At 51.3% G+C, this 27,769-nt stretch overlaps 11 protein-coding genes across 11 annotated transcripts; 6 read left to right on the top strand and 5 right to left on the bottom strand.

Annotated features, from left to right (window-relative positions):
* Positions 1-313: 313 nt before the first annotated feature.
* Positions 314-2,011, bottom strand: BDW70DRAFT_155671 (oleate hydratase; the record flags this gene model as incomplete). The annotated part of the gene is made up of 1 exon (XM_073740073.1): positions 314-2,011. The coding sequence occupies one exon, from the start codon at positions 2,009-2,011 to the stop codon at positions 314-316; it is 1,698 nt and encodes a 565-aa protein (XP_073600829.1).
* Positions 2,012-2,739: 728 nt separating this feature from the next.
* BDW70DRAFT_127118 (uncharacterized protein) lies at positions 2,740-3,264 on the bottom strand. The gene is made up of 2 exons (XM_073735218.1): positions 3,035-3,264; positions 2,740-2,975 (listed from the first exon to the last, which is right to left on the bottom strand). Exons 1-2 carry the CDS (start codon positions 3,078-3,080, stop codon positions 2,761-2,763), a joined length of 261 nt encoding a protein of 86 aa, XP_073600828.1. The 5' UTR covers positions 3,081-3,264; the 3' UTR covers positions 2,740-2,760.
* Positions 3,265-5,390: 2,126 nt separating this feature from the next.
* On the top strand, positions 5,391-6,757 carry rad14 (DNA repair protein RAD14). The gene is made up of 2 exons (XM_073743935.1): positions 5,391-6,104; positions 6,172-6,757. Exons 1-2 carry the CDS (start codon positions 5,537-5,539, stop codon positions 6,585-6,587), a joined length of 984 nt encoding a protein of 327 aa, XP_073600827.1. The 5' UTR covers positions 5,391-5,536; the 3' UTR covers positions 6,588-6,757.
* Position 6,758: 1 nt separating this feature from the next.
* Positions 6,759-9,825, bottom strand: BDW70DRAFT_40537 (putative chromatin assembly factor 1 subunit B). Its single transcript, XM_073743934.1, has 6 exons — positions 9,206-9,825; positions 9,129-9,144; positions 8,960-9,062; positions 8,669-8,905; positions 7,593-8,610; positions 6,759-7,546 (listed from the first exon to the last, which is right to left on the bottom strand). The coding sequence occupies exons 1-6, from the start codon at positions 9,307-9,309 to the stop codon at positions 6,970-6,972; spliced, it is 2,055 nt and encodes a 684-aa protein (XP_073600826.1). The 5' UTR covers positions 9,310-9,825; the 3' UTR covers positions 6,759-6,969.
* A 3,483-nt stretch (positions 9,826-13,308) lies between these two features.
* png1 (peptide-N4-(N-acetyl-beta-glucosaminyl)asparagine amidase) lies at positions 13,309-15,357 on the top strand. The gene is made up of 3 exons (XM_073743933.1): positions 13,309-13,976; positions 14,045-14,445; positions 14,496-15,357. The coding sequence occupies exons 1-3, from the start codon at positions 13,459-13,461 to the stop codon at positions 14,906-14,908; spliced, it is 1,332 nt and encodes a 443-aa protein (XP_073600825.1). The 5' UTR covers positions 13,309-13,458; the 3' UTR covers positions 14,909-15,357.
* A 1,571-nt stretch (positions 15,358-16,928) lies between these two features.
* On the bottom strand, positions 16,929-17,531 carry BDW70DRAFT_155666 (uncharacterized protein; the record flags this gene model as incomplete). Its single annotated transcript, XM_073740072.1, has 1 exon — positions 16,929-17,531. The coding sequence occupies one exon, from the start codon at positions 17,529-17,531 to the stop codon at positions 16,929-16,931; it is 603 nt and encodes a 200-aa protein (XP_073600824.1).
* A 644-nt stretch (positions 17,532-18,175) lies between these two features.
* Positions 18,176-19,537, top strand: BDW70DRAFT_127104 (protein MEMO1). Its single transcript, XM_073735217.1, has 3 exons — positions 18,176-18,435; positions 18,492-18,560; positions 18,612-19,537. The coding sequence occupies exons 1-3, from the start codon at positions 18,281-18,283 to the stop codon at positions 19,486-19,488; spliced, it is 1,101 nt and encodes a 366-aa protein (XP_073600823.1). The 5' UTR covers positions 18,176-18,280; the 3' UTR covers positions 19,489-19,537.
* A 947-nt stretch (positions 19,538-20,484) lies between these two features.
* On the top strand, positions 20,485-23,073 carry BDW70DRAFT_127100 (glycoside hydrolase family 71 protein). Its single transcript, XM_073735216.1, has 6 exons — positions 20,485-20,949; positions 21,017-21,075; positions 21,130-21,267; positions 21,318-21,846; positions 21,893-22,118; positions 22,180-23,073. Exons 3-6 carry the CDS (start codon positions 21,133-21,135, stop codon positions 22,769-22,771), a joined length of 1,482 nt encoding a protein of 493 aa, XP_073600822.1. The 5' UTR covers positions 20,485-20,949; positions 21,017-21,075; positions 21,130-21,132; the 3' UTR covers positions 22,772-23,073.
* Positions 23,074-23,078: 5 nt separating this feature from the next.
* On the top strand, positions 23,079-24,800 carry BDW70DRAFT_127095 (uncharacterized protein). The gene is made up of 2 exons (XM_073735215.1): positions 23,079-23,670; positions 23,735-24,800. Exons 1-2 carry the CDS (start codon positions 23,610-23,612, stop codon positions 24,607-24,609), a joined length of 936 nt encoding a protein of 311 aa, XP_073600821.1. The 5' UTR covers positions 23,079-23,609; the 3' UTR covers positions 24,610-24,800.
* A 616-nt stretch (positions 24,801-25,416) lies between these two features.
* Positions 25,417-25,819, bottom strand: BDW70DRAFT_127094 (uncharacterized protein). Its single transcript, XM_073735214.1, has one exon. It carries the CDS (start codon positions 25,801-25,803, stop codon positions 25,459-25,461), a length of 345 nt encoding a protein of 114 aa, XP_073600820.1. The 5' UTR covers positions 25,804-25,819; the 3' UTR covers positions 25,417-25,458.
* A 1,016-nt stretch (positions 25,820-26,835) lies between these two features.
* On the top strand, positions 26,836-27,605 carry BDW70DRAFT_40447 (LSM domain-containing protein). Its single transcript, XM_073743932.1, has 3 exons — positions 26,836-26,882; positions 26,961-27,197; positions 27,267-27,605. The coding sequence occupies exons 2-3, from the start codon at positions 27,087-27,089 to the stop codon at positions 27,495-27,497; spliced, it is 342 nt and encodes a 113-aa protein (XP_073600819.1). The 5' UTR covers positions 26,836-26,882; positions 26,961-27,086; the 3' UTR covers positions 27,498-27,605.
* The last annotated feature ends 164 nt before the right edge of the window (positions 27,606-27,769 follow it).

The raw sequence follows: 27,769 nt of genomic DNA, 5'->3' as shown, positions 1-27,769 counted from the left end.
TGTCAGTACAGAAGAAACGACGGCGAAGCCAGAGACCAGTGCTACAGCACCCGCAGCAATGCGCTGATGGCTTGTACTAAGTGAGACTCTGAGATAGGGACTGTACTAAAGATGCTAACATAGGGATGTACTAAAGATGCTGAGATAGGGGACGTACTAAGATGCTAAGATAGGGGTCGTACTAAGTAAGGTGCTGGGGATAGTGATGGAGATAGAGTTGATAGGCTAGTAGAACTGATAGGCTGGTAGAATTGATAGGCTGGTAAGACAGGGTTATGCTAGCAGGACTGAGGCAATGCCATAACCTGACGGATCACTTCCAGAACAGGATCCTGAACAGCGAGTTCAAATGACACCAGTGCCGCTCATCTCTTTCGTCTGCCTCCAGCCCCCTCAGATGCGCGACTGCCCGCTGCGCCGTCCGCACGCTGTAGCTCATATCCACGCAGCTCTGATGCGGCAGCTCGCAGAACTGCCCGACCAGGCCGAGATTCGAGATGCATGGTGGGATCACCGCTGGCCGATCGCCCAGCGCCCTGGGCAGCAGGATCGCGCTCATCCGCGGCATCACTCTCGGCACTGTGGTCGTGCGCTTGGTCAGGTGGCGCGGGTCTAGATGCAGATGGGCCAGCAGTTCTTCCATGATTTCGGCGCCGCAGCATGCTACCATCGCCTTGCGGACAAACTTCCCCTGGTTTTCGGGGAAGCTGGCGAACCCCCAGAAGACGCGCACATTGGACGGCTGCTCTGAGAAGACCGGCTGCGTCGGTAGGCACACGTTCATCCGCCAGGGGCTCTCCTGCAGCGCGATAAACGAGCCCACCCCTGGCCCAACCGACTCGGGGCTCTTCGAGAGTGCGCAGAGCCGGGCGTAGACCTCCAGGTCCTCGGTCGTGACGGTGAAACTCTCGATCATCGACTCGCTCTGCTTCGTGCAGAAGTTATACGGATCCCCAAGCCCAGGATGCCTCGCCTCCAGTTCCAGCCACAGTGCCCAGTTCGCGTCCGGCGCCTCGACCGGCTGTAACGACTCCCTGAGCGGTGGGTCGGCGTTCGTGCCCGTCGTCGACCCTGACACCGTCGACCCCAGCGTGACGATCACTGTATCGTCCACACCGACCGGCTGTCTCAATTCAAACCCATTCTCGATGTAATCGATTCTGTCTACGACTGTCTGCCCCTCCCTCGCCGTCGTCCCGATATCCTTCACCCGCGCATCGAACCGATAGTCCACTTCCAGACTCCGCAGGAAGTGGTATATCGGCGAGAACACCGCCTCGAACTGATAACGCCCCGTGATGTCCAGGCAGCTCAGCATCGCAAGGCCATGGCCGTGAAATTTTCTGATATACTGTCTGAGCGTGCGGCGGAACTCGCTGGCGCTATGTGCCGGCTGGAACCCGAACTGCGCGGACCAGATCGCCCAGAATGTGCTGCCGAAGAAACTCGGCGGTAGACAGTCGCTGATCTGCTTTCGTTGCAGACTGACTTCGCGTTTATAGAAGAGCTTCATCAACGAGACGCGGTGGTGGACATTCAGGTTCAGGCAGTCCGTCGGGATGGTCAGCAGCTCGCCGTTGCGTTGCACGAGGAACTGCGTGTGGCTGTTTCTGTCTTGCTTCTTCTTCTTGCTCTTCTTCCCTCCCTTCTCATTCCCCGTGCTCGTCCCCGATTGGGCCTGTTCAAACTCCGCGTTTGCCTTTTCGATCTCGTCAATCACAGACCGATTCTCATCCTGCACGGACGGGACCAACGCAAGGAGCTCCTTCAGCGGCTCGCCCACAGGTACCGGTAAGCACCCGGCGAACTGGTCATAGCCCGAGGAGCGGTCGCCGTGGTTGTGCAGCGCCTCACCGAGAGAGCCATGCGCGTCGAGGATGTGGACTTTTTGCGGCGGAACGCCTGCCAGTCGGATGAGGTACAGCGCGGACGCAAGGGCTGCGGTGCCGCTGCCGACGATCCAGGCTTCACTTTGGTCTTTGTAGGGCCGTTGTTCTTGCGTAGAGACCATGTTGGAATTACTGGTGAGGGTGCGTGGTATTTAATGGTGGAAACCGGGGGAGATGCATTATGTACATGGATATATGGCATAAGTAGCTGGAATTTATCAAGGGTTTGATTAGTTTGGAAATAAATAGTGGTTGGAGAAAAGGAATTATAGTGGTCGCACTCAGTACCTTCAAAGCTCTGGACAGGCAAGCGGGTCTATGGTCCGCGTGAGCGTTTACATTGGGGCTCTGATATCATCAAGACATACAAGCGACCATGGGTTAGGTTGAGCCCGTACGTGGTCAAGAGCCCCCGCGGAAGAACAGGTGCGGCTTTTAATTGAGGGGTCCAGCTGTCTACACTGATTTCTGGGATTCGGCGTTGACTATGTTACCATGCATCTCGCTGAGATTCTGCTCACGCATATGGATGGGTGAAGAGTCGATATGTAAGGTATCACTACTTGATATAGCTACAATCACCTACCTTAGTTGCATATTCTTAAGACAGCGCGGCAATGCAATGAGGAATTCATATTGGAAAGAGCTGTAAGCACAGTTGGCTATCGTGAGATGGACATTCTTACAGATCAAGCTTGCCATTGGCAACGAATACACGAAGAAACACTGTCCAGACTCCTTCCAACTGAGAACCCAAAGGCTGCCCTTTACAGGAGCAACGATTAGGAATATGACATTTTGTTTCTCCAAGATATTCAATATTGATTCTTAGTTCCAAAAGCCGCCAATACTATGATTTAATGTACATTAATTACTCCTCATATTCTGGCTCCTCATCCTCGAGCTGCTCCTGTCCCTGCTGGTTATACTTGGACGCACTGCCCTTCCCGCTCGCGACGCCCCCAGCGTGGCCGCCGACCTTGCCGCCCTCATGGCCAGCCTGGTGCGGGTCGACTTTGCCGTAGGCGAACTGGTGCTGCTGCGTGCGCTTGTCTGGCTGGTTGTCTTCACGGCGGCCGCCGTGCTCTTCGTGAATGTCAGTACTAAGATGGATATTGAGGAGGGGAGGGATATGGGCTATGTACCGCTAGGCTTGTACTTCTCGCCGGTTGCTGTTGAGCCTTGGACCATTTTTGAGGTTTGTTGGTAGATTCGTAAAAAAGATTTTAAGAGTAGTGATTTTAATGAGTATAATCGTTTGTATGTAGATAAAATGTGCTTGACGATTCAATGCAAAGGAGCTGCAACTCGAGGGTACTTATACCTTGAGAGAATACGTTTGCAGCGCGATGAGGTCGAATTGCGCAATCTACTGATGTCAATGGTTCTTCCATGGAAGAGAGCTGCTGATACGAAGTTATGGCGTATACAAATGCAGGTGGACCCTGTTCGATCGCGATCCGCCAGTTGAAGGCGCCGGAATTAGGGCTGGGACCGGTTCCCGATCGCGATCTCGACTCAGGGTACAGGTCATCTCCGCATCAGTCTGACATCAACATTCAAATACTCAGAGTATGGTTTTGAACATTATCCTGAAGATGGAATTCCAGTCAAAGTGATGGTTGCTGAAGCATTAAAGTTTGCGTAGTTTTGTGATGAACGTGGTTGCACCCTTCGTGCAGAAGTGCCTATCTTGTCAATTGGAGTATTAACCCTAAGTACCCTTAATTCTCTTGCAGACACGCGCAAGGTAAAGATGTAGGAAAATCAATCCTCCTCATATCTACCCTATTTAGCCCATGACAAGAATACCATAGAGCTCGAGTCAAGCCCACAAACAGGGCCGCCAGGTAGAGTTAGCATCCCAGTTCACGAAGCCCAGCGCCAGTTTCTCAATTTCTCGCTAGAACACCTTCCCGAGAATACCTGGCTTCTGGAGAGGGCACTGGGTCTAGTGCTATCTGGGTAATCCTAAGCGCATGTCCCGCGGATCACACTCGCCAGTCCGTCGAATCTAGAGGACATTCACTGAGTTTGTCTTCTTGTGGACGGTAAACTCTTATGACAATGTCGGTATCAATACCCATCTGCAACCTCCTCAGGGCGCAAATACGCACTTGTCGGACGGCTGATGTAGGGCAGACACGGCCTCTGACAATGTCGGCTCGCTTCCAAAGACGATCGAATGCATCCCGAGGTCTGAGCGTTCTGCAGTGGTCTACACGTATTTTAAATTATTCGAGTTATACCATATCTCCTCATCAAAACCTTCGAACGACAACAGATCTGAATGAAGATCAAGTCTCACATGACGGGCATCGGCACCTCATAGCCATAATGTCAGTGGTAGACGGCGGCCTCTTTCTCCTGGGTCCAGTAATAGCCTCGAAAGTATCCGATTTTAAGTCGGCCACTTAATTGATCGCCAATGCGTTCAGATTGACACTGCCGTCCGGGCTAATGGTCTCGATTCCCGAGACGAGCTAGGCCAGAGATGGACTTTTCCTGTATAGTGAGAGATAGTCAAGTCTAGAGTCAGGCCGACGGTCTAAACGAAAGTCGGGTTCCGCTTGTATGGCGAGATATACCTCGGAGAGTTGAGATTCTATCGGAGATATCTCAACATGACGGTTCAGTACCGGTCTCGCAGTCCCAGACACGAACCCTGTAATGCAAGTTCGAGCGCTTTTATGTTCTCCTTCACGAGGGGAGATCAGCATTTAATCCAATTCCGACTGATAAGCTCCTTGTTATTTTAGACGTCTTAATTCGCGATGCTACTCTCTGGTCATGGCCGAGCCGTCAGGAAAAAGACGGTTGTTGAAGGATCTGAACCTGTGACGAGCCACAACAAAATCTCGCCTTACATTGAAATCAGCTGAAGCTTTGATTTCCGGACAAATGATATCTTTGAGCATTGAGAATCTAGGTCTTTTGCACAATCGCTGACGCATCCAAGGCTTCAACCGCATGTTGGGGGCTCCTGCCGTGATCAAGGATCGAGAGAATAGACTCAGAGGTTCGGCTTCGTAGAATATTGTGACGTACCGCCACCAGTGATGGTATCCAGGTCAAGGCCTTGTCAGGGAATTCAGGAGTCCGTAGGTCACAAGGCTGCGTCTGACGCCAAACTGGCCATCATGCTGTCGAGTCGATACGAAAGCCAATATAACATGTTTGCATCCAATTTCACATGAAAGATGTTTTGCTGTGAGGGAGAAGTGGAGATATATGCTGAAGAACAGCACTCTCTTTCTACCTAAACCCGAGAAATATCGTTCACCATAGCCATGCAATATTGGAAAGAACAGACTGTAGATCTGCCTCTGATGACTCCATCCTCCCCCGGAGCTTGGCACCGATACTACGTATCTCCACGTGACAGCCCGTTATCGATAACCAGAGAGCCTGCAATGACATTTTTGAGCACGCCTCGATTCCCTATCTACATCTGGACCGGAACTACAAGGCTCACGAAAGAGGGAAATCATGGCGTCCGACTCCCAATCCACCCCGCCGCCTTCCACCGGCACCCTGGCACGTGGAGAACTCACCCCGGAGCAGCGCAAGAGGATCGTACGTATCCGTCCAACTCCGCCACCGTCACCCAGACCTAACGCAAGCTTCATTAACAGGAATTAAACCGCATGAAAGCAAAAGCGATTCGAGAGCAGCGCGAAGCCGAGCAGCGCGGCGCCGCCGTCGAGCCAACAAAAGGCGTAAAACGCAGCTACTCTTCTATAACATCCGAGACCCCCTCTACCCTCCGCGATGCCGACAATGCCTCCGAACGCCCGCTCAACGCCATCAAGCCCGCACGCAACTTCACCAAGTTTGTCGAATACGACTTCAGTAAGATGACAGACACAAAGGGCGGCTTTCTAGCCGAGGAAGACGATCCATTCAACAAAGCCTTGCACGTAAAGGATGGCAAGGACGAGAAGCCCGCAAACATGACGCAGAAGGAGTGGGAGCGGCAACAGCTGCTCAAGAATTTGCGTCGGGATCGCGCAGGTCCCTTCGAGCCGGGAATCAGTGTGCTGGATGAGAAGAGCGAGCAGAAGGTCTGTCGCGAGTGTGGCTCCCTCGAGATTGATTGGCGGTGGGAGGAGGAACTACGATGTCGCGTTTGTCATGCGTGCAAGGACAAGTTTCCAGAGAAATATAGCTTGCTTACAAAGACGGAGGCAAAGGAGGATTATCTTTTGACGGATCGTAAGTTATCTTGTCCTGCCTTCATGGGAGTCTTAGATTGTGGGGTTGACCCTTCTGTTTTGTACAGCTGAACTCCGTGACACCGAACTCCTCCCTCACCTAGAAAAACCAAATCCCCACAAATCAACCTGGAACAACATGATGCTGTATCTACGCTACCAAGTTGAAGAGTATGCATTCTCGGACAAAAAGTGGGGTTCCCCCGAGGCGCTGGACGCCGAGTTCGAGAAGCGCGAGAATGACAAGAAGCGCCGGCGCGAAGCAAAGTTCAAGACGAAGCTTGACGATCTTAAAAAGCGAACCCGCGTTGAAGCGTATCGACGGAATCGCAAGGGCGCTGCGGGTGGGAATTTCGGCGATGAGATTGGGATGGGTGGAAGGCATGTGCATCAGTGGGGAAGGTCGATACTGGACCCTGAGACGGGGATAGGGACGAAGAAGTGTGTTGATTGTGGAATGGAGGTTGAGGAGTTGGAATTTTAATGCTGTGCAGTCGACACTGGTCTCCTCGTCCTGGCTTGGCGAATTGTAGGCCGGTTACCCCCTTTACGTAGCAGTTATCGTTCCAGTGACAGGACCTAAGCCAGTTTTCAGCTTCACAACAATACCTGCTGTTGTATACTTGAAGATATAGACTTTAGTGAATAATGCCAAAGCGAGCCAGCCGATGAGTAATATTCCTATCATGTCAAGCTACATGCGCTGCGTAAGATGGTGGGTGGACTCTACCAAAAACACAAGCGAATGATCAGATTTCGTAAAGAAACAAGGTATCGTAGACGCCACCGAGAGCAAAAGGAGCTGCGTGAATCATCAAAATAACCGATGGGTTGCAACACAAAAGAGAATATGAAGATGACATAGCTTATCCCCCTACATTTGTATCAGGAGATCCCTCGTTCGACGAGCCTGTCCCCGCCGAAATCAGGGTCGGTGCGACGCGGCGCTTCTTTGGCGGTTGCGCCTGCTCTGTTGGGGTCAAACCTTGACTCTCTTCCTTTTCGGATTCACTCCGCTTCCCTAAAACAGTACTACCAGCGTTGCTCGCTTCGCTCTGAGACATTGGGGTTTCAGGAGGTGTGGTAAGCGGCAAGGTAGCTGGTGGTTGGGCAGAGTGCGTCGCGGTGACTAGCGGCACAGACCCAAGAGTCGGTGTAGGATTGTTGACAACGGTCTCTGCCTGTTGAGAGGCGCGCTGCGTCGCGATAGATGATACTGAGTTCGATCGCGCAGGGCTTGCCGGTGGCGGCGGAGCTGTTTGAGGGTGAACCGGCTTCGTCGGGTCCGTGGGCGTATGCAGCGCTGACGTTGGTCCCGTACCAGTCGTCTGTGGCGCGGATAGTGGTGCTGAGTATGGTTGACCTAGTTCACCCGGCGCGAAAGAGAGCGTAGAGCAAAAGCCGTCGGAGGAACTCATGATTAACGTTAATCCATCATTCGACCTAGATATCGTCAGAACACTCCTTTAGACTCTTTCAGGTTACTTACCAGGCCAGATCCGTGAATGTAGCAAAATGCAGGTTGCTCACCACGCAGAGTGGTGCTTGCTGCTGAGTGTCATAGACCAAAACGGCATCCTGGGTAGCTACCGCGTACACTACCCGATAAGGCAGGGAAAAAACAGGAGGTGGAAGCTGATTGGCAGTAGGGGACTCGAAGGGTTTAGCGGTGACATTGTTCTTAGACTCATCGCCAGTACCAGTAGCCGATGCATCCTCCGCAGACGGAGTACCTAAGGTAATATGCTTGGAAGGCTCAGGTGCCTCTCGAAGTGTGTAGAGAATTGGTGAACATTTTACCGCTACGGACGGTTTTTTGTGGCCGGGAAGATGAGAAATTGGGGGTCTGTTAAACCCTGCCCGCGTATAAATGTAGACTGTGTTGATGACTTCATCAACCGTCTTTCCCGGATCTGTCGACGAAACTTGCGACGTCTTATACTGTCCCGCAGGTGTGAGCAGCAGACTTCCATCAGGGGTGAAAGTCAGCCGTCGGAAGAAAGACGTAAATGTTTCGTTAGCATAAATGTTCGCGTTCCTGACACCGAGCCCACCTAAGCCCGGAGACGTCACTTCTAGAGGTTTGACGGCAGGTAGGGGTAGGGACGGCGCTGGCGATGCGGAGCGGCGGATGTTTGGTGAGGAGCTGAAGGAGGAACGGCGACTATGCGACACTGGCGGGGGATCCATGGGCAGATGCGAGGTCATCGGTGTCCCTGGAGTTGAGGGAGCAGGAGAGGCAACGGCCACGGAGTTGCTAGTGGCGGGTTGAGATCGAACAGAGATATCTAAAGGAGCAGGGCTGCTGCGCGAAATCCGTCTGGCCGGTATATCCATCTTGAGAAACTTCCCATGTGAGGTGAGGGTGAATTGCCCATCCTTCGTTTTCAGGCTGTAAATGTGGACGGATCTATCAGACGATTGCGTCGCAACGAATTCGTTGAGGGGGTCCCAGGCTACTCCTTGGACGTAGTGCGAATGCTCAGCAATCTGCCGCACCATTTGGCCTAATTCCACATACATCATCAGTAATAATTCAGCCACCTCCACGTAGAACAGGCCTACCAGTCTGCGCATTGTATATTCTAGCAATGTTATCCATGCTGCCGGTGATGATAAAGACGCCGTCTGGGGACCAGGCGAGGTCGTAAATCTCAGCACCCGAGGACCGACACATATGCTTGACCCGCCACGTCTCCTTGTCGTCCGACCGATCCTCTCCAAAACCCGGTTGTGTCTGCAGCTCCGACGGTACCCAGAGAAGTACATTTCCATCGTCTCCAGCTGATGCCAGCATCTCCCCTACAGAGTATTAGAGCAGACCCGAAATGAAGGCGTTTGATCCAGACTCCGTACCTTTCGGACTGAAACGGACAACGTTGACGGCTTGTGTGTGTTTCACCAAAGTACTTAAGTAGGTCACCTTTCGTTCTTGGCCAACTGCTTCCACTTTCCACAGCTATAATTCCTTGAAAGTCAGAATCATCGAAGGTACGAGGAGGGTTCACCGGGAGGGCGAACGCACGCGGACATTGTTATCGCTAAAGCGAGAGGTATTAGCCAAGGCAAGAAGGGAATGCGAGAATGTGATTGAAAACGTACTTTCCAGCCGTAGCGAGGCGACCCTTGCCATTGGGGTCGAAATGAACGGAATAGATGGGGGCATTGTCGTTGTGCCAGGCGATGAGCAACGGATTGGCCTTCATGATGAGGACAGGGCCCCCGATCCGGGAGGGCAGAAGGGCGTAGGCCGGGCAGCGTGATGGTGGGAGAGTCTAACAGATAGCCGGATAATGGTAGGTGTAGTGATTGTGTTGAGAGGAGTTGTCGGAGCTCAAAGTAAAGTTGAGTTAGGACAAGTCGTCGGGAGATTCGGATATCAGGGGCCGACGAGGCACGGGGGTCGCGAGAGGGGGAGACACGTCAAAAGCAACTACGCTGCAGAACAGACGGAGAGGATTGGGAGAGTGGGAGCATGAACAGTTTGAAAGTAACCTGACTTTGCATCGTTTGAAGTTGATGGAGAGCCGATCGTGTCTTTTGATGTCGTGGTTGGAACGCGCCGACCATTCACCAATCATGTCGCTTCCCGCCTCTGGTCCTCCGCCAATGAAGCACATCAGGTTATTCAGGTTGGCATGTAAAGGGTGGATATCAATGAGTAGGAGATTTTTAATTACAGAGATCTAATTGTAGATTATGGGTAATATGGTGACCGTTACTTCCAGCTTATTTATACCAAAAGGCTTGATGTGGCTACAGCTAGCCGTTTATACCCATCTACCGACTATATATATAATGTCACCAGGCAGTGGAAGTCAGCAGATTCTGTACAGCTATGTCGCCCATATGAGGCTAGTTGACTATAATTTCAGTCCCAAAGATTGAACTACATATGCATATGGTATTCTATCATCTAGATCTCCTGAGAGACACCCAAATGCGATGGAAATCTGTGGCGTTCCGCCTACTTATAATTTACACTGAAGAAACATGTCAAGCTGATAGGTATATGTTCAGCTCTCAGCATTTCCAGTCTGTAGACATCTAACCGATATGGAGAAAGCTTTCTGGGTAAGTTTCATTCTTTCTTGCTGAGAAATATGGCTGCCATCTGCCAGGCTCATCACTACGTAGTCTCATAGGTATCGTGGCTATAGGTCAGACCACTTCTCGCTAATTACATCAAATAGGACATTGTTGGTATAACACAAGCCAATCATTCCATGTATGCACTGGATACCCTTATCTTATAGCTAGTCGATTCGCTTGCTCCTGTTATGGTAGAGGACGTTTTTGTTACAGTTGACGGTGTTTCCGAGGTAAGGGGTAACAGCAACTGCCGGCAGTCGATTCTGAGTCGAGACCCGATAGAAGTCTCTAAACCTCTTCATGCTATGACCGCGCTGAGCAATGTCGGCAAAGCTTTGATCGGACCTGGAAGGCGTCCTAGGTTACATCTGCATCAGCTGACCAGGCGACCCCCTAGGAGACAAAAGTGAACTGACATCAGAGCGATCTTAACCGTTCCACGGTCTTAAATGTCACAGAAGAGCTCAACAGAATGACCGCCCCTCGCATAGACAAGAGAACGGAACCGCATTCGACACTTAGAGAGTCCACTGGAACCTCGCCAATGCGAATGGATCTCAGTTGCACCCGAATGCGGCGCCCCTTTCTGCACAGGGAGCATACGCAGGTGTTCCCGAGGATGTACTCCAAATCCCGGAGGCACGCCATAGCATGTAGCGAAGTGAAGACATATTCAGAGTAGACCGTTCTAGAATGTGGGGAAATCAAGGGAGATCTCAAGGGTTCAAGATCGATGGAGCCGAGAAGCTCGGAGCCCAGGGCATTTTTCGCCTGAAACAGGGTACTCTGTGTTCTGTAGAGAACCCCAGATCCTTGTTATAGAAAAGGTGGTGTGGTGAGACATAAGCGGTAAATCTGACATCCCGCCCTGACTGGAGTCTAGACGCAGTTCTAGCGGCATAAGAATGAAGCTAGTCCTGAACCGAGCACTTTCCAAATGGGAGACAAGTCAGTGATGTTGTTAATCTGCCTGACGGAGCTCTGTCTATAGCGCTGCGATTCCAGCTGAGCTCGATACAGCGGCCAAAGTTCAGTCAGCAACAGGATCTGGGAAAAGCGGTTTTGCCTGAGCGGATTGTCCATCGGCTTAGGGCGAAATCCATAGTCTTAGTGTATGTGAGGGCACTGAGTGAGTGATGGATCGGTCTGGCCCTGCCGACACCGTAAGGAGACTAGCGCAGATCTCGTCCAATGCCAAGACGGACGCTTGCGCGTCTCCGCCACATCATTCTTGCGGTGCGAGTGCCAGCACTGAGCAAGTCGGCGACATCACCCTGAAGTAATCAAGGGCTGCAATGTGCCTTGATTCTTGGATTCGAGCCCAGTATTGCGGTTACCCTCTGTATCTCGGAAGACGGATCACAAATTGGTTTACGCATTTATACGCAACTCGCATAACATCTGCGTTCCCTCTCACAGGAGCAGGTCTGACCCCCTGGTGGGAATCACGGCTGATGGGGCATCGTGATGGGGTGCATGTGCCGCGTGTTCTTCTGAAGGTTGAGAGCGCTTACCACTCAGAAACATCTCAGTCATCTATACAAAATTAAATCCTGTGTTGAGTCACTTGCAGTTTGTGGCAGGCGGACTCGGTTAGTCGAACCGGAGAATCATCGCTCGATCGCATGCCATTCATGCCATTCATGCCATCCACGCCGTTCAACTGACGTTTAGCAATGGATGGTTTTTACCCCTACAGAGCAAGGAGGAGTCGGAGCAGTTCGTCTGTCCGATACTCCGGAGCCCGATATAGTGCCAATTGCAAGCATGTCCACTTCAAGGACACTAACTACTCTTGTAGTCATGAGAGCAACCGGTAGACGAGCGACTCCAGTGCCCTTGTCGTACTCTCAACCGCATACCCGGCCAGGATTCGTCATCTGGGGGCAAACATGAAAAAGCAAGTACCCACTGTATGCACTTTTATTACCAGTCTGGGAGATTTCGCGGCCTTTCGCCGCACGTCTCCGACATTGCCGAACCACTTTTATTCTTCTCTTGAACGCGTTTCGGTTGCTGAGAAATACGCATAATTCTGAGCTCTGTGGGATGCCGGGTTGGTGACACTTTTGACGGCCCCATGTTGATCGGAGCCGCGTAAGACCGGCTGACTTGGTTCTCTTACTCGCGGGTATGGTCATGTCAAGGACTCAAGATAGTAGTGATACCTCCCGTCGGCAGGGAAAGAAATGACGATGACCGACGTACCCTACCTACGGACTACTTCGTAGTCCTGTGAGTCGAGCAGCTTGCGTCGCGCTGGGACTCCGATTCCGAGCCACGCAGACCGGATAAAAGCTGCAGAGGCTGCATCGACACGTACATGGTAGTGGGGAGTTGTGGATGAATCCCATACTATTTAACTGTACAGAGTACAGTGTGTCCAAGCTCATGTGTTGAATATAATCGGGGCTTATTTGCATAGCGAGTGGAGCCCCAACGATAGCATCTAAATATCCGTACTGTTAGACAGACAACGGGAGCCGCACCTGAGCATCCGATGTCCACGTACTCGAGCACCAGTGCCAAGCATCTCGAGATGATATTCACTTTTCAACCACTGGGCCGGAGATGATCTGTAACTCCTATTGCCAAAATTTGTGGTTCGCGAGAAGATCCCCAGAGAAGCGCAAGAAAGCATGCGGCCATCGAGCTTGGCGCCCTAAGCCCGTTTGGGGCGGACACACGCGGCTTGCGGTGGTGGCGGGGCTGTGATTGGGGGAAGAGCCCCAGGCTGACGACGCTTCGCCCTCATTGCTGGCGTGGAAGCTGCTGCAATTTCTCCTCCAGGCGCCTTTTTTTTTCTGCTGCTCTGGCTCCTCTCTGTCTCTTTTTCTTTCTTTTTGAAGTCCTTTCCAGACTCTAGCTCGCATTTCGATATTTGCTGCTCGCTCGCCCAGCCCTTATTTCGACCTGGTATCGCCGTATTGCCGCCTCGTCGAGTCCAGCGCCGACCGTGCATTAGGTTATTTTTGGAGGTCGATCGCTAGCGGTATTGTCGGTTACAATACGAGACGCTGATTAATGCCAAGGACAGCGACCGCCTGGCTGGGCTGTGTGTGACCGTATCCTCTCAACTCTCGCTCTCCGTCCCTGATCTCTTCGACAATCTAACAACTCTCGCCCTGCCAACTGCCCTCAATCAGTCCTTTCGATTTTCGTCGCTCGTTAACCCAAACCTGACAACGAACGACCCGGAAATAATCAATAGACACTCAATCTGGAGACTCGACATTCGGTAGCCACCTGCTGGTCTTTACACCATGGCGGATGGCAAGCATCACCATAGCCGGCGGGCGCCAACCACCGACGCATTCGATCCCGCCGAGCTTACCCATGCTTTTGAGCAGCTGATGCGCGTCAAAAGATTCGATCGCTTGCTGGAAAAGTCCCGGTCTCCTTCTCGCACACAGTCTCCATCTCCTTCCCCCTATCGGTCGCAACCGCCTCATCCCTCGCAAGCGTCACCCCTACCAGCAACACAGCCCGCGCAACCACAACCATCATCACAATCGCCTTCACTACGAAATCTTCCAATCGTTCCATATCCCCCGCAAGATCAAAATGCATTCAAATTCCGGAACCTCCTCCACGTACTGTCCGTAACACCAACGAAGTACGAAAACCCTGGTCTTCTTGACGAAGCCCTGTCCTTGATTCCACTCGACAAGCTATACTCGGAGGCGGATGAGGAGTGTCAAATTATCCAGGCACAGGCACGGAGCCTGAAGAGAAAGCCCGAATGGGGTTACCAGGACTGTGTCATTCGGGCATTGTTAAGGTTTGTAGCCGCTGTTTCTCATCATCTTGTTCGACATCTTGGTATAACTAACCGCGGCTATCGTTCAGATGGTTCAAACGGTCTTTTTTCCACTGGGTCAACAACCCCCCTTGCTCGCGCTGCCTGACACCGACGATTGCACATGGCAGAGCCCCGCCGACGCCGGATGAGGCCGCCAGGGGTGCCAACCGGGTCGAATTATACAGATGTGCAGACCCGACCTGTGGCGCCTACGAACGTTTCCCTCGCTACTCAGACGTATGGCAGTTACTGCAGACTAGACGGGGTCGCGTAGGTGAATGGGCGAACTGCTTCAGCATGTTCTGCCGTGCGCTTGGTGGCCGTGTGCGCTGGGTGTGGAACTCTGAAGATTACGTCTGGACCGAAGTCTACTCTGAACATCAGAAACGATGGATTCATGTAGACGCATGCGAAGAGACATGGGATCAGCCTCGTCTCTATGCTGAAGGTTGGTATCTTCTCTCAGAAGTTTTCGTATCTCCGGACTAATTTCTTTAGGATGGGGTCGCAAAATATCCTACTGTATTGCATTTTCCATCGATGGTGCAACCGATGTCACTCGACGATATGTCCGGAGTCCCGCTAAACACGGAGCACCCCGGTCGCGTGTCCCTGAGGAGGTGCTTGTGTGGATCATCCAGGAAATTCGGAAAATGCGTCGCGAAAACCGGCCCAAGGAGGAGCAGAGGCGGCTGTTCAAGGAAGACGAGCGCGAGGAACGTGAACTACGCATGTACACGGCGTGTGCCCTTGCGGCGGAGTTGAAAAATCTCCTGCCATCCAATCGCTCGCCCTCTACCCGACCGGACGAAGTGAAGGTGCCACAGACAGCGGAGCCCCAGGCGGCTTGGAACAACAGCCGTCAAAGATCTGGCCACTCCGGCCCCGACGGATCGCAAGGCGACCGATAACGCGACTGGAAGTACAGATTGCATAAATTATTACACTTCACGGTTGGACCACCCCAGAATTGAGCTAGGTGGGTTCTACCCGCCAGTCAGCACGGCTTCGCCTGCTAAGGCTCCGTTCAACTGGTGAAGAACTTTCCTGGCGCATGAGATGTATCCTCCCGATGATTGCGCTTGTGGCTGGCCTCAGCTCATTATCGGACTTGTACAAATCATCTCAGGAACCGCCTTGCACATGTCGTTCTTGCATCAAGGAAGTGATGATCTGGAAGACATGAAGCAGCAGTCCGCAGCCAGGACCCGGGACGTCCGCACATCTGGCGGGACGCAATGAAGGTTTCACTTTGGAAGACCTTCCCCGTTATAACATACTACAACTTGACGGTCTCTAAATTTTTCGTTTCTGTCATGATACCTCATTATTGAACTTTCCTTTTATTCTTATATTATTTCCTTCTCTTATGGATCTCCACTTCCAACTCATGTTTCCATGGCATACGACATGCATCTAATCGGTCATCTTCTTATGTTTGGGGGTTTACATGGAATGGGGCGCTCTGCGATACCTTTCTTTTACTTTTAATCCGCTAATGATGGCTTGATTTCCTCTTATACCGCTTTATACCTTTTTCTCTCAGCGTGAATGTCCATATCTAATGTGAAAATACATATATTATCATCCGACAATTTGTTTTCTCCGTGTAGCAACCGAAGTTACCAGCTCAAAAATGTTGACAAGGGAGTGGGGCGCTGAAGCGACCCGGACCCTGAATTCCAGCCCTGGCCCTGAATCAGGTTAAATTGCGATGGGCGATCACTCGCATAACTGTCTCACTGCGTTACCGTGGCTTTGAATCAGGATCAGGCACCAGCGTCACGTACCATTATACCTGTTTGGGTCTCAGCTCCTCAACTCCCAGCCTGACTTCAACCCGACACCATCGTCGAAATAACTGTTACTTGATGGCATTGCCCTACAATCAAAAAGCCGGATTAAACTACACGACAAGGGTTTCCCCGCGTTGAGTGGCAGAGTCTGATTGGCCAGCCCCGGCATACTATAAATAAACATCACCAGCCTGTCAGCTGCCAGCGCTTCCGGCTTTATCGGATCCGGGCCAGCCTTCGTGCACGGATCTTAGTTTCGCAAAGCCGAGTCCCGCGATCGACAGGGCGAGTGCTTACGAGTTACGAATTCGTACGTAGTACGGAGTACAGACGCGTATTTCTTGTTTCTCAGTTTATGGTTCTGGTTGGGGTTTGGATCAGGGGTGGACATCAGCATTACAATTGTGTCTGTACTCTGTCAGTGTCAGCTCTGGACCTCGGTCTATTGGTTAACCGCGATGGAGAGGTCACGGGGTACGGAGTACGGTAGGGGTACAGCAATGACCTTGAGTGGTTGGCTATCTTCTAGGTCAACGTTCTTGGCTGCTCAGGCTTCTATACTGAAATTGTCTAACCTACCTGACTGGCTTCCGTGCCCAAGTTGTATCATGGCTGTCTTGCTGTTCGCGCTTGAGCTCTACGAATGTAAACTAGAATACTCAGGTCGGCGCTCCTAATACAGGAACCAGACCTGTCGCTAGAGAATACGTCGTTGATTGTGTTTGTTAGAGGTCAAATAAATTAGCTCATGCAGCTTGGCCATATACTGTTCATATAGAGTATATTCCTTCAGAAATATATAATTATCATTTATACAGACACTGTGGGCTTGTCCGGAATATCCGGTACCGATGATATGGTGGCATCAGAGGTAGTATTGTGCAAAAGTAACATTTCGAAATGAAAGGCAGGGCCGTGAAACAGGGTTCGCCGGGACACTATGATCGCCAGCGATCACTGGCCGTTTAAAATCAAATGCAACGCTTGAGCAAGCAACAAGAAACACAATCAGAAGGCAGAGTAACGCAGGGTCCACGATCATAGGACCAGGGTATAGAACGCAGGTATATCGTCAAATAGAAGCCTTGCCCGATTTAGAGCAAATAATTATTTTCCCATCCATCCTTGGTTCCGACTAGGGGTGCCAATTCATATCCATATCCATGTCCATGTCACGATCAGCGAGCTGGGAAGCTGGTGTCATTGTTTCGCCATCACTTGCAGTGGACGGTGAGACACTTCCGACGTCGCGATCATGCAGGAACCCAATTCCGCTTCGCGAGGGCCCGGGCTCGCTTGATAACTGGTCTATAGGAATCGAAGGGCAGGGCTGTTGAGACGGCTGACGATAAGGCTGTGGCTGGGTGGGACGAAAGAACTGTAGCAGTGTCTGTTGGCGAGGGTCGAATGCAGGCGGCGCTTCCGGCTCCATGTTCTCGTCTTGTTCCGGTTCTATAGGCGGGATAGGTATTTGCTGCACGCGCTGCTGGGCTGTGAATAGCCATCGAAGGGTTTTGTCTGTTTCTAGTGTCAGCATGCTGTCGGGGAAACCATTGGGTGGCAGACGGGACAGCCCACCATATACTGCTTGGTCGTCAGGGCGGTCGTTTCTCACGCGCTTTCTTGTTCGGCAATGAAGGTGTTTCGGGCTGTCGTCCATGAAGCGTCGGTCAATTGCGGACTGAGGTAATTGTGGAGATGCGATGCTTGGAAACGAAGCCTTGCGCTTGAGGGACATGCTGAGCGAGGTTGCAGAACGCGGACTGAGCGAATTGGTAAGGACGGGTGAATAATTGAGGCAATTAAATGGAATTGAATAAGCAACGCATTAAGCAGGATTGGCGGCTTTGCTAGGAAATATAAAGTGCTCTTGATAGGAGGTTGGCGGGAGGAATTTGAGGTTGGCCATGCGCGTGAGTTAAGAACCCGCGCGCGTCAATACCCGTGAACGAGAAATGCGCCATACCCTATCAGGGTTAATTGGCAAGCCACTTGCGAACGTAATGTACACTGCAATATAGTATGAGTAGTGCTACTATAGAAAATAATTGTGATAAACAGTAATTTCCCTGTCAGTGGGTGATTTCACGACTCTGTTGACTAGTCATCGGACTGTAGAGTTTGTAGCGATTAGCGGTGCGGGGATATATATACGTCCTCCCAGAATGAGAATAAGAGGATTTTAGGCTAAACGGCAGTTGCTTGAGGTAATCAATGAATTTAGCTCAGCCCGAATAGCAGCTTCTGTGCATCTCTTCATCGAGAATCATAGGGGCCAGTAGCCTGTATATGAAGTTCACAGGTGAGCTGTTTGCTGAACTTGGTTCTTAGAGCTTACCTCGTGCTATGATGACTTCGCTCCATCTCTTCCCCGCTTCCCCTCAGCACCTACCAACACGCCACCAAGCCTGCCAGTGCCGTTTACTCTAAACAACACTAACACCTCTGTACTAATCCTACGATCTTGATAGCTATTGAGCAGTAATAATGGGCTCTAGAGCTGCGTCTCACGCTGGTTCCTGGTATTCAGGCAACCGCCAAACCCTCGCGCTTCAGCTCGATCAATGGCTGGACAGGGTACCTGGTATGCTTGAAGGGTTGGGCTCTCTACCAGTACCTGGTGCACGAATCATCATCGCCCCGTATGTACAGGCAAGTGCTAATTTTGGTTCTTCACATACTGATACCAGAATCCCAGTCATGCGGGATACAGCTACTCCGGACCTTGCGCCGCCTACGCCTACAAGGCTCTGGATTTGTCCAAAGCGTGAGTCAATCCGATCTCGGGAGCCGTCATGATCTAAAGTACTCTTGACAGGAAACGAATATTCGTTCTCGGCCCTTCGCATCACCACTATTTCACGAGTCTAGCCCTTCCTACGCTGACCGGCTACTATACCCCGCTATCTGACGACCCCCTCCCGCTCGATACGGAGCTTATCGCCAAACTCCGCTCGACATTAGCGGCCAAGCCCAATGGCTCAACGATCGCGTTCGAAGACATGTCTCGATCCGTTGATGAAGACGAACACAGCATCGAACTTCACCTACCATATATCCATCGTCTCCTGCAACTCCAACACCCGGATAAGAAGACCGCAGAGTATCCCCCGCTGGTACCAATATTGGTAGGAAGCACCTCTAAAGCGACAGAAGCCGCCTTTGGCGCCTTACTCGCTCCATACCTAGAAGACTCAAGCAATGCATTTGTTGTCAGTTCGGACTTTTGTCACTGGGGCCTCCGCTTCCGATACACATACTACGTCCCTCAAGCCCCCGTGCCGGGGCCGAGACCGCCGTTATCCTCATATGATTTGCCTCAGCCGGAAGATGATGAAGCGGAAATCGAAAGCAAAATTGAGGTCGCATGTGCGGGTCACCATCTCAAGCGGCGGGACCTTATCCGGAGAGGACAGCCGCTTATCCATGAGAGTATCTCGTCATTTGACATTGCGACCATGGCCGCCATTGCCACGGGGAAGACTGAGCGCTTCACCGATATTCTTGAAAAAACAGGGAACACAGTCTGTGGTCGCCACCCGATCGGTGTCATTATGGCTGCTATTGAGGCTGCTGGAAAGCAGGAAGGAGGAAAGGGCAAGTTTCACTTTGCTCGTTACGAGCGCAGCTCGGATATTGGGGAGATTGTCGAAGATAGCTCGGTCAGCTACGTTTCGGCGTTTGCAGTGGTGTAGGACAGTATAGCATCTGTCTCTGCCTACAAGATTTGGTCATTTAGCAGCTAATCGTAGAGGCCATCGCTAACCGCAGGTCCGTAGGATAACCTCGGTGGCAGATTAGGCAGTCTTTCTGCATTCAGAATGTGATCATTTCACTCTTTCTTTTTGATCCTCTCTCAGAACGCCCGTTTTCTAGGCCTCCACGCTACTGATTACCAAGACACCGATTTGTCTAATCACCTCTCTTCATACGCATCCTCTGTGTTCATACCAAGGATAGCTGAATAGACCTGAAACAAGCCTAGAGTCCGGCTGCCCATCACATGGCTAGGCTATGGTAGGTAGAGCCTCTCCTCGTACATAGCCGGGCATTGAATCCGACTAGCATGGGTGGTGTTACACAGTGATGCGGAGTCGAATCAATTAGATTCAAGGCGTACAGTGGCGTCGGTACTCGATGACTCCAGAGACATCTCGGGATTAGGACCGCTGGGCTAACTATTCTAGCGGTTTGATGCCTATGCCTATGCATAGGATTGTAAGTTGTGCTCTATCGGGGGTCTATGAGACAGGGGAGTCAAGTTTACACCATAGAAGCGGCATTAGTCCTGACCAACGTGTAGATAGCAAGGACTCTCTATACGTACGCATATACCTGGCCAAGGAGGTCTCCTCAATAACCCCAAAGACGCCGACCCATTCAACAGGGATGGACGACGTTGGACTGGGAGTAATCCTTAACAGGCGGTCTAGTGATAGGATCGCTTGCAGCAGCCTGGAATTAAGTTTGGGGAGGCATACTGGAGAAATCCTACCAGGGGCTGTTGGAGACGGGGCCAGTATGTGGAGGGTAAGACGACAGTGATATGCGTGCTGCGTTTGTTGAGAGCTAATGGAGGGCGTAAGAGCATGAGTAAGGAGGAACAATGGAATCGTGCGCAGCAGAATAGTCCCGGGAAGGCGAATAAACGTCCATGGCTAGGGCAATTTCCAACTTAACCCAACACCAAGCCACAACAACATTCTTTCCATCATCCGCCTTCTCGACGCCAACGTCATCACTGCCAGTGGTCACCTCCCACTCCTCACCTAACGCAAATCTTTTTCACGGCTATCCCTGTGTAATCTCATCGCCGATTTTACTCGCTAGCGACCTCGCCTCGATCTCCTGATCCCGTCGCTTGACAACCCCCGCCATGAAGATGGAGAGCCTCCCTCCGCTTCTATCTGGAATTGATCGGCATCCTTCCAGTTCCGGGGTTGGATGGCGGGACGAGAATTTCGGCTAGCCTCGCTGTTTGCTGGTTTCGTGTTGCGATATTGATCTTGTGATGGGGTTAGGATGTTGTCATTGAGGATAAGAATCTTGTCCTTGGGGTTGGGAAATGGGTATAAAGACTGGAGAAGACTGGAGGTTGTGGTGGTGATGTGGAGGATCGAAACGAAGACCGACAGTGAGCTGATGAAATCTGGGTAGTGAGTAGCTTGAGCTAACCTCTGTCTAAGGTTGCTTGGGTGTTTGCTGATAGCTATTGACTTTGAGATCAGATTCGATTTGCTTTCATATCGTCTACTCCATTGCTCCCACCTAAGCCTATTACTGTAAGTTAACACAGTTACTTCCCAAGCAGAGCTTGAACGAAACTGACGGTCCAGATCATGTATCTGAAAACGCTCCTTTTGGCTTTCGCAGCGTGCACCTCTGCCTTCCCGCAGCTCAAGGTCCCAAAAGTTCAGAAGAATGTTGCCCGGGCCAACGAGACCACCGATAGACTCGTGTTCTGCCACTTCATGGTAAGCTTGAACAGGACCTTAGAGCATTGGGAAGAGAATAACTGGTATAGATTGGCATTTCGAGTAATCGCGAGAGCGCCGACGACTACGACGCCGACATGCAGCTAGCGAAAAATCTAGGCATCGATGCATTCGCCCTGAATATTGGAGTCGATCCGTACACTGACACGCAGCTGGGCTACGCCTATGAGTCGGCTGCCCGCAACGAAATGAAGGTCTTCATCTCGTTTGATTTCAACTGGTACCACACCGATCAGGCCGCTGCCGTCGGATCAAAGATCGCTCAGTATGCAAGCGAGCCTGCGCAGCTTATAGTTGACGACAAAGTGTTTGTGTCTTCCTTTGCAGGAGACGGCATCGACGTAGCGCAGATCGAGTCTAGCGCTGGAACTGACATCTTCTGGGCGCCTAACTATCACCCTAACATGGGCGACTTTGGCGATGTTGACGGTGCCCTGAATTGGATGGCCTGGGACAATGATGGCAACAACAAGGCACCAAAGCCCGGTGCCAATGTGACGGTTGCCGATGGTGATCGGGCGTATGCCGAAGCCCTAGGTGACAAGCCTTATGTTGCGCGTAAGTTGATGCCCTGGCTCTCGAGCACTGTGGCTGACTAGGATAGCTGCATCGGGCTGGTTCTTTACCCATTTTGGAGGCGAGGTATCGTACAGCAAGAACTGGGTGTTTCCGGGTGATTTGCTTTGGTACACCCGCTGGCGGGATATTCTGGATCTCGGTCCTCGGTTTGTTGAAATTGTTACCTGGAACGATTACGGAGAGTCGCATTACATTGGGCCCTTGTCGTCTCCGCACACAGACGATGGGGCTTCGAAATGGGTAATGGACATGTGAGCGGCATTCTATCCATCTTCAATCCACTTTGACAGACCATAATCCTAACTTCTGCAGGCCACACAATGGCTGGCTCGAAATGTCACGCCCCTTCATCGCCGCCTACAAAGCAGGCGAGACCTCGCCGGACCAGTACATCCAAGACGAGAAGCTGATCTACTGGTACCGGCCGACGCCCAAAGACGTCGAGTGCGACTCAACTGACACAACCATGGGCGGAAGCCCCGACAACTCGACTGGAAACTTCTTCCGCGGGCGTCCTGACGGGTGGGAGATTATGCAGGACGAAGTCTTCGTTGTCTCGCTCCTCAAGTCTCCAGCCACGATCCAAGTCACATCTGGGGACAAAGAGAGCAGCTTCGAGGCATCCGCTGGAGCAAGCGCATTCGCCGTGGAAATGGGGGTCGGGAAGCAGACGTTTTCGGTTGTTCGCGATGGTGAAACCGTCATGTCCGATACGAGTCTGAAGGATATTGTGGACGAGTGTGTTTGTGGCATCTACAACTTCAATGCGTACGTGGGGGTTGTCCCGCCAGAGGAGACTGTTGACCAGCTCGATGCGACTGGGCTTGCGCTGCTGTCTGAGGGATTGAAGGCGCCTTGTCCGACCAACACCTTAGGGGCCAATGCTTCGCAGCCTACTGCATAGTTAGCCGGCTCAGCGCATTGTTTCTGCAGCTAAGTTGCCAGTCTTTCATTGCATATACGCTATGGATCTTTCTCGGCCGCTCGCTTACAAGTTTAGTTATATTGCTTTTATCATGCAGCAAGTGACTTCAGGTTTATTTGTAAATACTGATACATCACATGTGCATCTTCTACCCTTGGATATATGCTTACGATGTATTGTACTCCGTTATCAGTCGGGACGGGACGGGACGCCCCCTTGTCTCCGGTTTCGGCGACAGCTTAACCCTGGGTGTTCTATAATTAAAGACTGTACGGAATATTATAGCAATTGACCGGCGAGTCGATCAATATCGGTTGGAGGGCCGAATTTCCCCGCAAGAGTCATGGTGGAGGAACGAAGACCCTTATCAAAGATACCTAGGTACTACGAGGTTTGTTGAGTCCTTATCTCTCAGCTTAAAAGACGACCGTCCCCGGCCCCTTTTGATATACCCTCACCGACTCTTCGACCTCCTTGGTTTGTTCACCATGAGCGCTTTAATACGTCCTTCTCTCGCTCTCTTGCTGTTATCTGGTCCTGCGCCCGAAGTCTCGGATACTGCAGGATAGACAAGGCACGGATCCCCTCTTGTCCCCTCCTGTCCCTCACAGCCACAAACAACACTTCCCCAACTCTTCTTGCGTGATTGCGAATTTGTTTTCCCAATCGCCCCGAGGGCCACGAACCGACATCGTCTTCTGTTCGACGTGATCATTAGTATGATTTATTGACGCGGATTTTTACCCCCATTATCGTACGACTTGCTCCCAACTATTACCTTCTCGAACAACCCCAACCCCCTACCAACCCAGCGAAGATGGCAAGAATCAAGCAGGGCGTGTTCTCCTGGGAGGATGTATTAGCGCATCGGTACCAAAGTCAGTCTTCGTCTTCCCATCTTCATTGTCTCGAGCCAAGACTGAGTTCAATCATCAAAACCAGACAATAAGCCCGCGGCCCTCCCTCGCTCTCGCAGACAGAGCGCGGTCTCCACTCGAAGCCAAAGCCAGTCGCGACCGCAGCAAAAGCAAGCCGATTCAAGACTCAACTGGGACATTCAACTGCAGAGCTCGCTGCTGTCGAAGCTTTCGCCCGAGCTGCGTCTGATGATCTGGGAACTGGTCCTCGGCGGCATGCGCATCCATATCATCCAGCGCCCAGACAGACGCATGGGACATGTTGTATGTCCCGGCGCAGTCACGAAAATTGAAGCATGCGACATCTGTCGTGGTGGACTGCCTTCATCGAGTTCCAGCTGTTGCAGCAGTAGCAGTAGCAGAGAGGGATCTCGATCTCCGCAAATGCTGATGCGAAGCAATCTGCTCGCACTCCCGATAGTGTGCAAGCAAGTATGTACCGAATCCATTCACCTCCTCTACTCCCTCAACACCTTCGAATTCAGCAACACCTGGTCCCTCACATACCTACATCCCACAATTCCCGCCGATTTCTGGGACTCCATCCGCTGCGTCGAACTCTCCTGGGCCTTCCCCGGCCACTGGCTGCCCACCAAAGACCCTGTAAAATCCGTCTACTTCTCCGCAGGTCGGCAGCAGTGGCTCGAGACATGTGGCGCCCTAACGCGCATGAAGGGCCTACAGAGTTTCACATTACACCTAAGCGGAAGTTGGTTCTGCGAGCCGGTCGAGAAGCTGCCGGTGTTTTTGGAGCCGCTGAGGGGCTTGCATTTACCGGGAAGGAAGAGATGGGAGGTTCGATTGCCGAATCAGCCGTACTATGTTGAAGAGGTGGGGAATGGGAATGTTGGCAGGGAGTTGAGAAAGAGAGGAGTCGAGTGTAGGGTTCTGGCTCCCTAAATGGGATTATTATACCGGCCCAACTGCTCCATATCGGTCGCTGGCATTGGAGGTCGCTTGGTTCATTTGCATATTCTCCGCTGTGCTGAGGTTTTTTAGCGAGTTGTTTCGTCATTATTGCATTTACGGATTGCGCTCCCGACCACTTGTATGCTTTGCGCTTGATCGCGCGGAAACAGCTTTAAATTGCAGTCAGTCATTGAGTAGATCGCGGGACCTCCTGGTCCTAGCCGCTTTAGGTGGTGGTGGTAGTAGTAGTAATAGTAATAGGAAGTGGTTGGCTTTACGCACATACCTAGTAGGCGCTCTCTTTGAGCCCTATCCAAAGCCTAAACTCGGATCTCCAAGCGAGACTTTGAAAGCACTGGTTGAAGGCAATAAATCTACTCGGGCCTGCAGGATAGGTTTATGTTCATGAGGTAATATGATAAATTGGCATATTATCAATCGTTATTATGGCCTAGCTGTATAGGACATGCTGATAGCTGCCAGGTTAACTGATAAACAGCAATATAACGAAAATTAGTTTGCAACGCTTGTGAAGTCAGATGATTAGCAGTAACTTGTAGCCGGAAAAGATGTTGTTATTGCTGAGCAAAAATCTAGATCCCGGGAAAAAGAGAAGCGCATAGCATAGTATTTTCTCATAGTAGATATTAGCAAGCGAAATAGTCATGGCTACGCATGGAGGTAACCCATCTCCTTCCACGCCTTCGCATACTTCTTCGCCATCTCGCACTAACAGGCCCCTGTCCCGCAGGAGTCGGCAAGCATTCCTGGTGCGCGTGGTATTGAGCATTAAAAACCCGCTACATGCGCAAGAAATGTTGGTTTGAAACTCCATGTCAATCAGCAGCGTCTCGCGGACCCGCTGCACAACCACTCAAAGGATGTGTTATTTTCCCGCGGCACACCAGTATATTGGCTAGAACCTCGATTATCCCTGACCAGGCTGGTCCCTGGCGTTATCAGTGTGGTAGATGGGGTATGATGTCCGTTCCAGCCGGCGCGAGCAGAGGTCTGAGATGATACTGCAATATCATTGATGTCATGGATTGGGCCTAGGAGAGGATGTGGTTGATAAGGAGCGTTTTCAGGAATTGGCACGAACAAGGTGAGAAAGGAGAAATGCTCAATTGGGACCCAGTAGCCGATGATGCGGGAGCCGGCGACACCGCCGAGGCAAGCACTCATGGGATATAGGTACTGAAGTGTAACTCGAGTATGTGCTCCAAAGCGAGTTTTACCTCGCAGCAGCCTATAGGTAAGACTGTTCTCGTTTTATGTACTCCCGTGGCACAGGAACCTGGCTGTTCTATAAGGGGGTGCTAGCGGACAACGCTGATTCTTCCAAAAGCCTGATGATCAGTTCAATGTATGAAACCATTGCAGTGGTCTCCAACATCATGAGGGTCATGAGGGCGAAGGCAGTCCGGATACTCTGAGCGGAGCTACCAGGACATGGCAACATGTACAGCGTTGCTGGCAATCTGCAATCACAATGTGCTAGCCACACAACCCTTTAGGAGGCAGCTTCTCCCTGTTGTGCACAGCAGATTCCACAGATGGCCAGCCCTTGAATGGTCAGATAAGCTATGTTCCACGAAGTTGTTGGACTGAGCCAGAAACGGGACGAAATTCAGAGGTCACCCGCCAGTGCCAGCCTCCATTTCTAGTATCCCTGCGGAACCGACGTCGATAGATATTGTAGTCGCGAACCAGTGTGGCGATGACATTTGAGAGTTCAATCGTCGCCAGGTTATGCGATTAGGCGTCAAAGAAATCCCGAATATACTCGTAGGAAGTTCTCTCGAACGTACCAACACAGTATAAGGCTGTTCCAAGCTCTTGGCCTTCATTCGACTCAGAGATGAGCCGGATGCTGTCTGTCTTGCCCTGAAGACGTCCGCCAAGGCTTTCGACTACCTACGTACCAACGGTGAGAAATTTGAGAGAACTAATCTTGATAATCTGGAAGCTTTTTTGGAGATGAGGAGGCTAATAAGTAAGTGGTTTGCAGGTCAGTATCTTGCAGCTTGGTCAATATAGGAAAGGATAATTAACCAACTAGGTAAAGTAGGTCAACTAGTTAGGTTCCTTTAACTGCATTTAGCAACTAACAGACAGCCTCTTGTTGCCTGAAATTTCAGGTATCAAGAACTCAGGATCTACGCCGCAATTTCCAAGTCCTAAGCAGTTCCAACGTAATCATTTCATTCAAACCACAAGCACGCCAGCTCACCAGTTGCAGTTGAGCTGAACCTAGAATAAAGGTTCGTATTACTCGAACCGTGCTACATCAGCCTGCTGCTCTGTTGGATAGTTGGCTAATGATCAAGTTGTTTCGCCAGTTTCTAGGTTCGCGCAGACCCAGAACAGTCCAAGGTTGATCGCCTACTCTTCTTCTCACGGCCAATTCAGCCAGGAAGCCAGTTCAAGGATTGTAAGAATACGACCGCTGATTGGTAGAAAGCACAATGGACGAAAGCAAGGCTGTACAGTATCTGGAGTCGCTCATCGGGAGAACACTTCGAGTGCACGCGACAGATACGCGGATTTTCGTGGGCGTTTTCAAATGCACAGATGCGGTAGGTTGACGAGAGAAAACGAGATGTTATTTGCATAGGGCCCATAATTGATTCGTCCTTACATTGCAGGCTCGGAATATCATTCTCGCCAACACGCATGAGTATCGCTATCCAACAACAGCCGCTGTCCAAGATGCAGCCCTGAACACGACGCCGGAAACTCCGAAAGAATCACAGAAGCTAAAATTAAATATGACGAGTCGATTCATTGGTCTCGTGGTGGTGCCCGGTCAACACATCACGGGCATAGAGCTGGAGGAGACCCCGCAGAGTCGGAAGGCATCTGCAACCGTATCGTGATGGTGGTGCTGTGGCAGGACTCAGCTACTCTGAAGCACAGCTTTGACGATTTACCTTCGTGACGAACTCTAATTACCATGATGATGCCCTTTTCTTTGCTTTTTTGTCATTCCGGCTTCTTTTCAGGGTCGCGGCCTGCTTACAGATGTGATATGCAATCTTCACGTGGGGAGTTTTGATAACAGCTGGGGTGGATAATTGGAGAGCTGCCTGAGCATGAACGCGACCTCACTAACCATTTTTACATGTATCTTCCCTGCAAGCGGAGGCTC

Source organism: Aspergillus foveolatus (genome assembly GCF_047715535.1).
Source record: "Aspergillus foveolatus strain CBS 279.81 unplaced genomic scaffold BDW70scaffold_2, whole genome shotgun sequence".
Lineage (NCBI taxonomy): Eukaryota > Fungi > Ascomycota > Eurotiomycetes > Eurotiales > Aspergillaceae > Aspergillus > Aspergillus foveolatus.
This window is presented reverse-complemented; position numbering and strand designations above follow the sequence as displayed.

Excerpts from the sequence above, each read along its gene's own strand:
- BDW70DRAFT_127094 (XM_073735214.1), bottom strand. The coding sequence starts at position 25,803 with ATGAGTGCTTGCCTCGGCGGTGTCGCCGGCTCCCGCATCATCGGCTAC.
- BDW70DRAFT_40447 (XM_073743932.1), top strand. The coding sequence starts at position 27,087 with ATGGACGAAAGCAAGGCTGTACAGTATCTGGAGTCGCTCATCGGGAGA. Across the intron at positions 27,198-27,266 it reads TTTTCAAATGCACAGATGCG|GCTCGGAATATCATTCTCGC; the intron begins GTAGGTTGACGA and ends CTTACATTGCAG.
- rad14 (XM_073743935.1), top strand. The coding sequence starts at position 5,537 with ATGAAAGCAAAAGCGATTCGAGAGCAGCGCGAAGCCGAGCAGCGCGGC. Across the intron at positions 6,105-6,171 it reads GGATTATCTTTTGACGGATC|CTGAACTCCGTGACACCGAA; the intron begins GTAAGTTATCTT and ends TGTTTTGTACAG.
- BDW70DRAFT_127118 (XM_073735218.1), bottom strand. The coding sequence starts at position 3,080 with ATGGTCCAAGGCTCAACAGCAACCGGCGAGAAGTACAAGCCTAGCG. Across the intron at positions 2,976-3,034 it reads CGAGAAGTACAAGCCTAGCG|AGCACGGCGGCCGCCGTGAA; the intron begins GTACATAGCCCA and ends ACATTCACGAAG.
- BDW70DRAFT_40537 (XM_073743934.1), bottom strand. The coding sequence starts at position 9,309 with ATGAAGGCCAATCCGTTGCTCATCGCCTGGCACAACGACAATGCCCCC. Across the intron at positions 8,906-8,959 it reads TGTCCGTTTCAGTCCGAAAG|GGGAGATGCTGGCATCAGCT; the intron begins GTACGGAGTCTG and ends AATACTCTGTAG. Across the intron at positions 7,547-7,592 it reads ACATTCACGGATCTGGCCTG|GTCGAATGATGGATTAACGT; the intron begins GTAAGTAACCTG and ends GACGATATCTAG.
- BDW70DRAFT_127100 (XM_073735216.1), top strand. The coding sequence starts at position 21,133 with ATGTATCTGAAAACGCTCCTTTTGGCTTTCGCAGCGTGCACCTCTGCC. Across the intron at positions 21,847-21,892 it reads TGACAAGCCTTATGTTGCGC|CTGCATCGGGCTGGTTCTTT; the intron begins GTAAGTTGATGC and ends TGACTAGGATAG. Across the intron at positions 22,119-22,179 it reads TCGAAATGGGTAATGGACAT|GCCACACAATGGCTGGCTCG; the intron begins GTGAGCGGCATT and ends TAACTTCTGCAG.
- BDW70DRAFT_127095 (XM_073735215.1), top strand. The coding sequence starts at position 23,610 with ATGGCAAGAATCAAGCAGGGCGTGTTCTCCTGGGAGGATGTATTAGCG. Across the intron at positions 23,671-23,734 it reads ATTAGCGCATCGGTACCAAA|ACAATAAGCCCGCGGCCCTC; the intron begins GTCAGTCTTCGT and ends CATCAAAACCAG.
- png1 (XM_073743933.1), top strand. The coding sequence starts at position 13,459 with ATGGCGGATGGCAAGCATCACCATAGCCGGCGGGCGCCAACCACCGAC. Across the intron at positions 13,977-14,044 it reads GTCATTCGGGCATTGTTAAG|ATGGTTCAAACGGTCTTTTT; the intron begins GTTTGTAGCCGC and ends GCTATCGTTCAG. Across the intron at positions 14,446-14,495 it reads GCCTCGTCTCTATGCTGAAG|GATGGGGTCGCAAAATATCC; the intron begins GTTGGTATCTTC and ends TAATTTCTTTAG.
- BDW70DRAFT_127104 (XM_073735217.1), top strand. The coding sequence starts at position 18,281 with ATGGGCTCTAGAGCTGCGTCTCACGCTGGTTCCTGGTATTCAGGCAAC. Across the intron at positions 18,436-18,491 it reads GCACGAATCATCATCGCCCC|TCATGCGGGATACAGCTACT; the intron begins GTATGTACAGGC and ends CCAGAATCCCAG. Across the intron at positions 18,561-18,611 it reads GCTCTGGATTTGTCCAAAGC|GAAACGAATATTCGTTCTCG; the intron begins GTGAGTCAATCC and ends TACTCTTGACAG.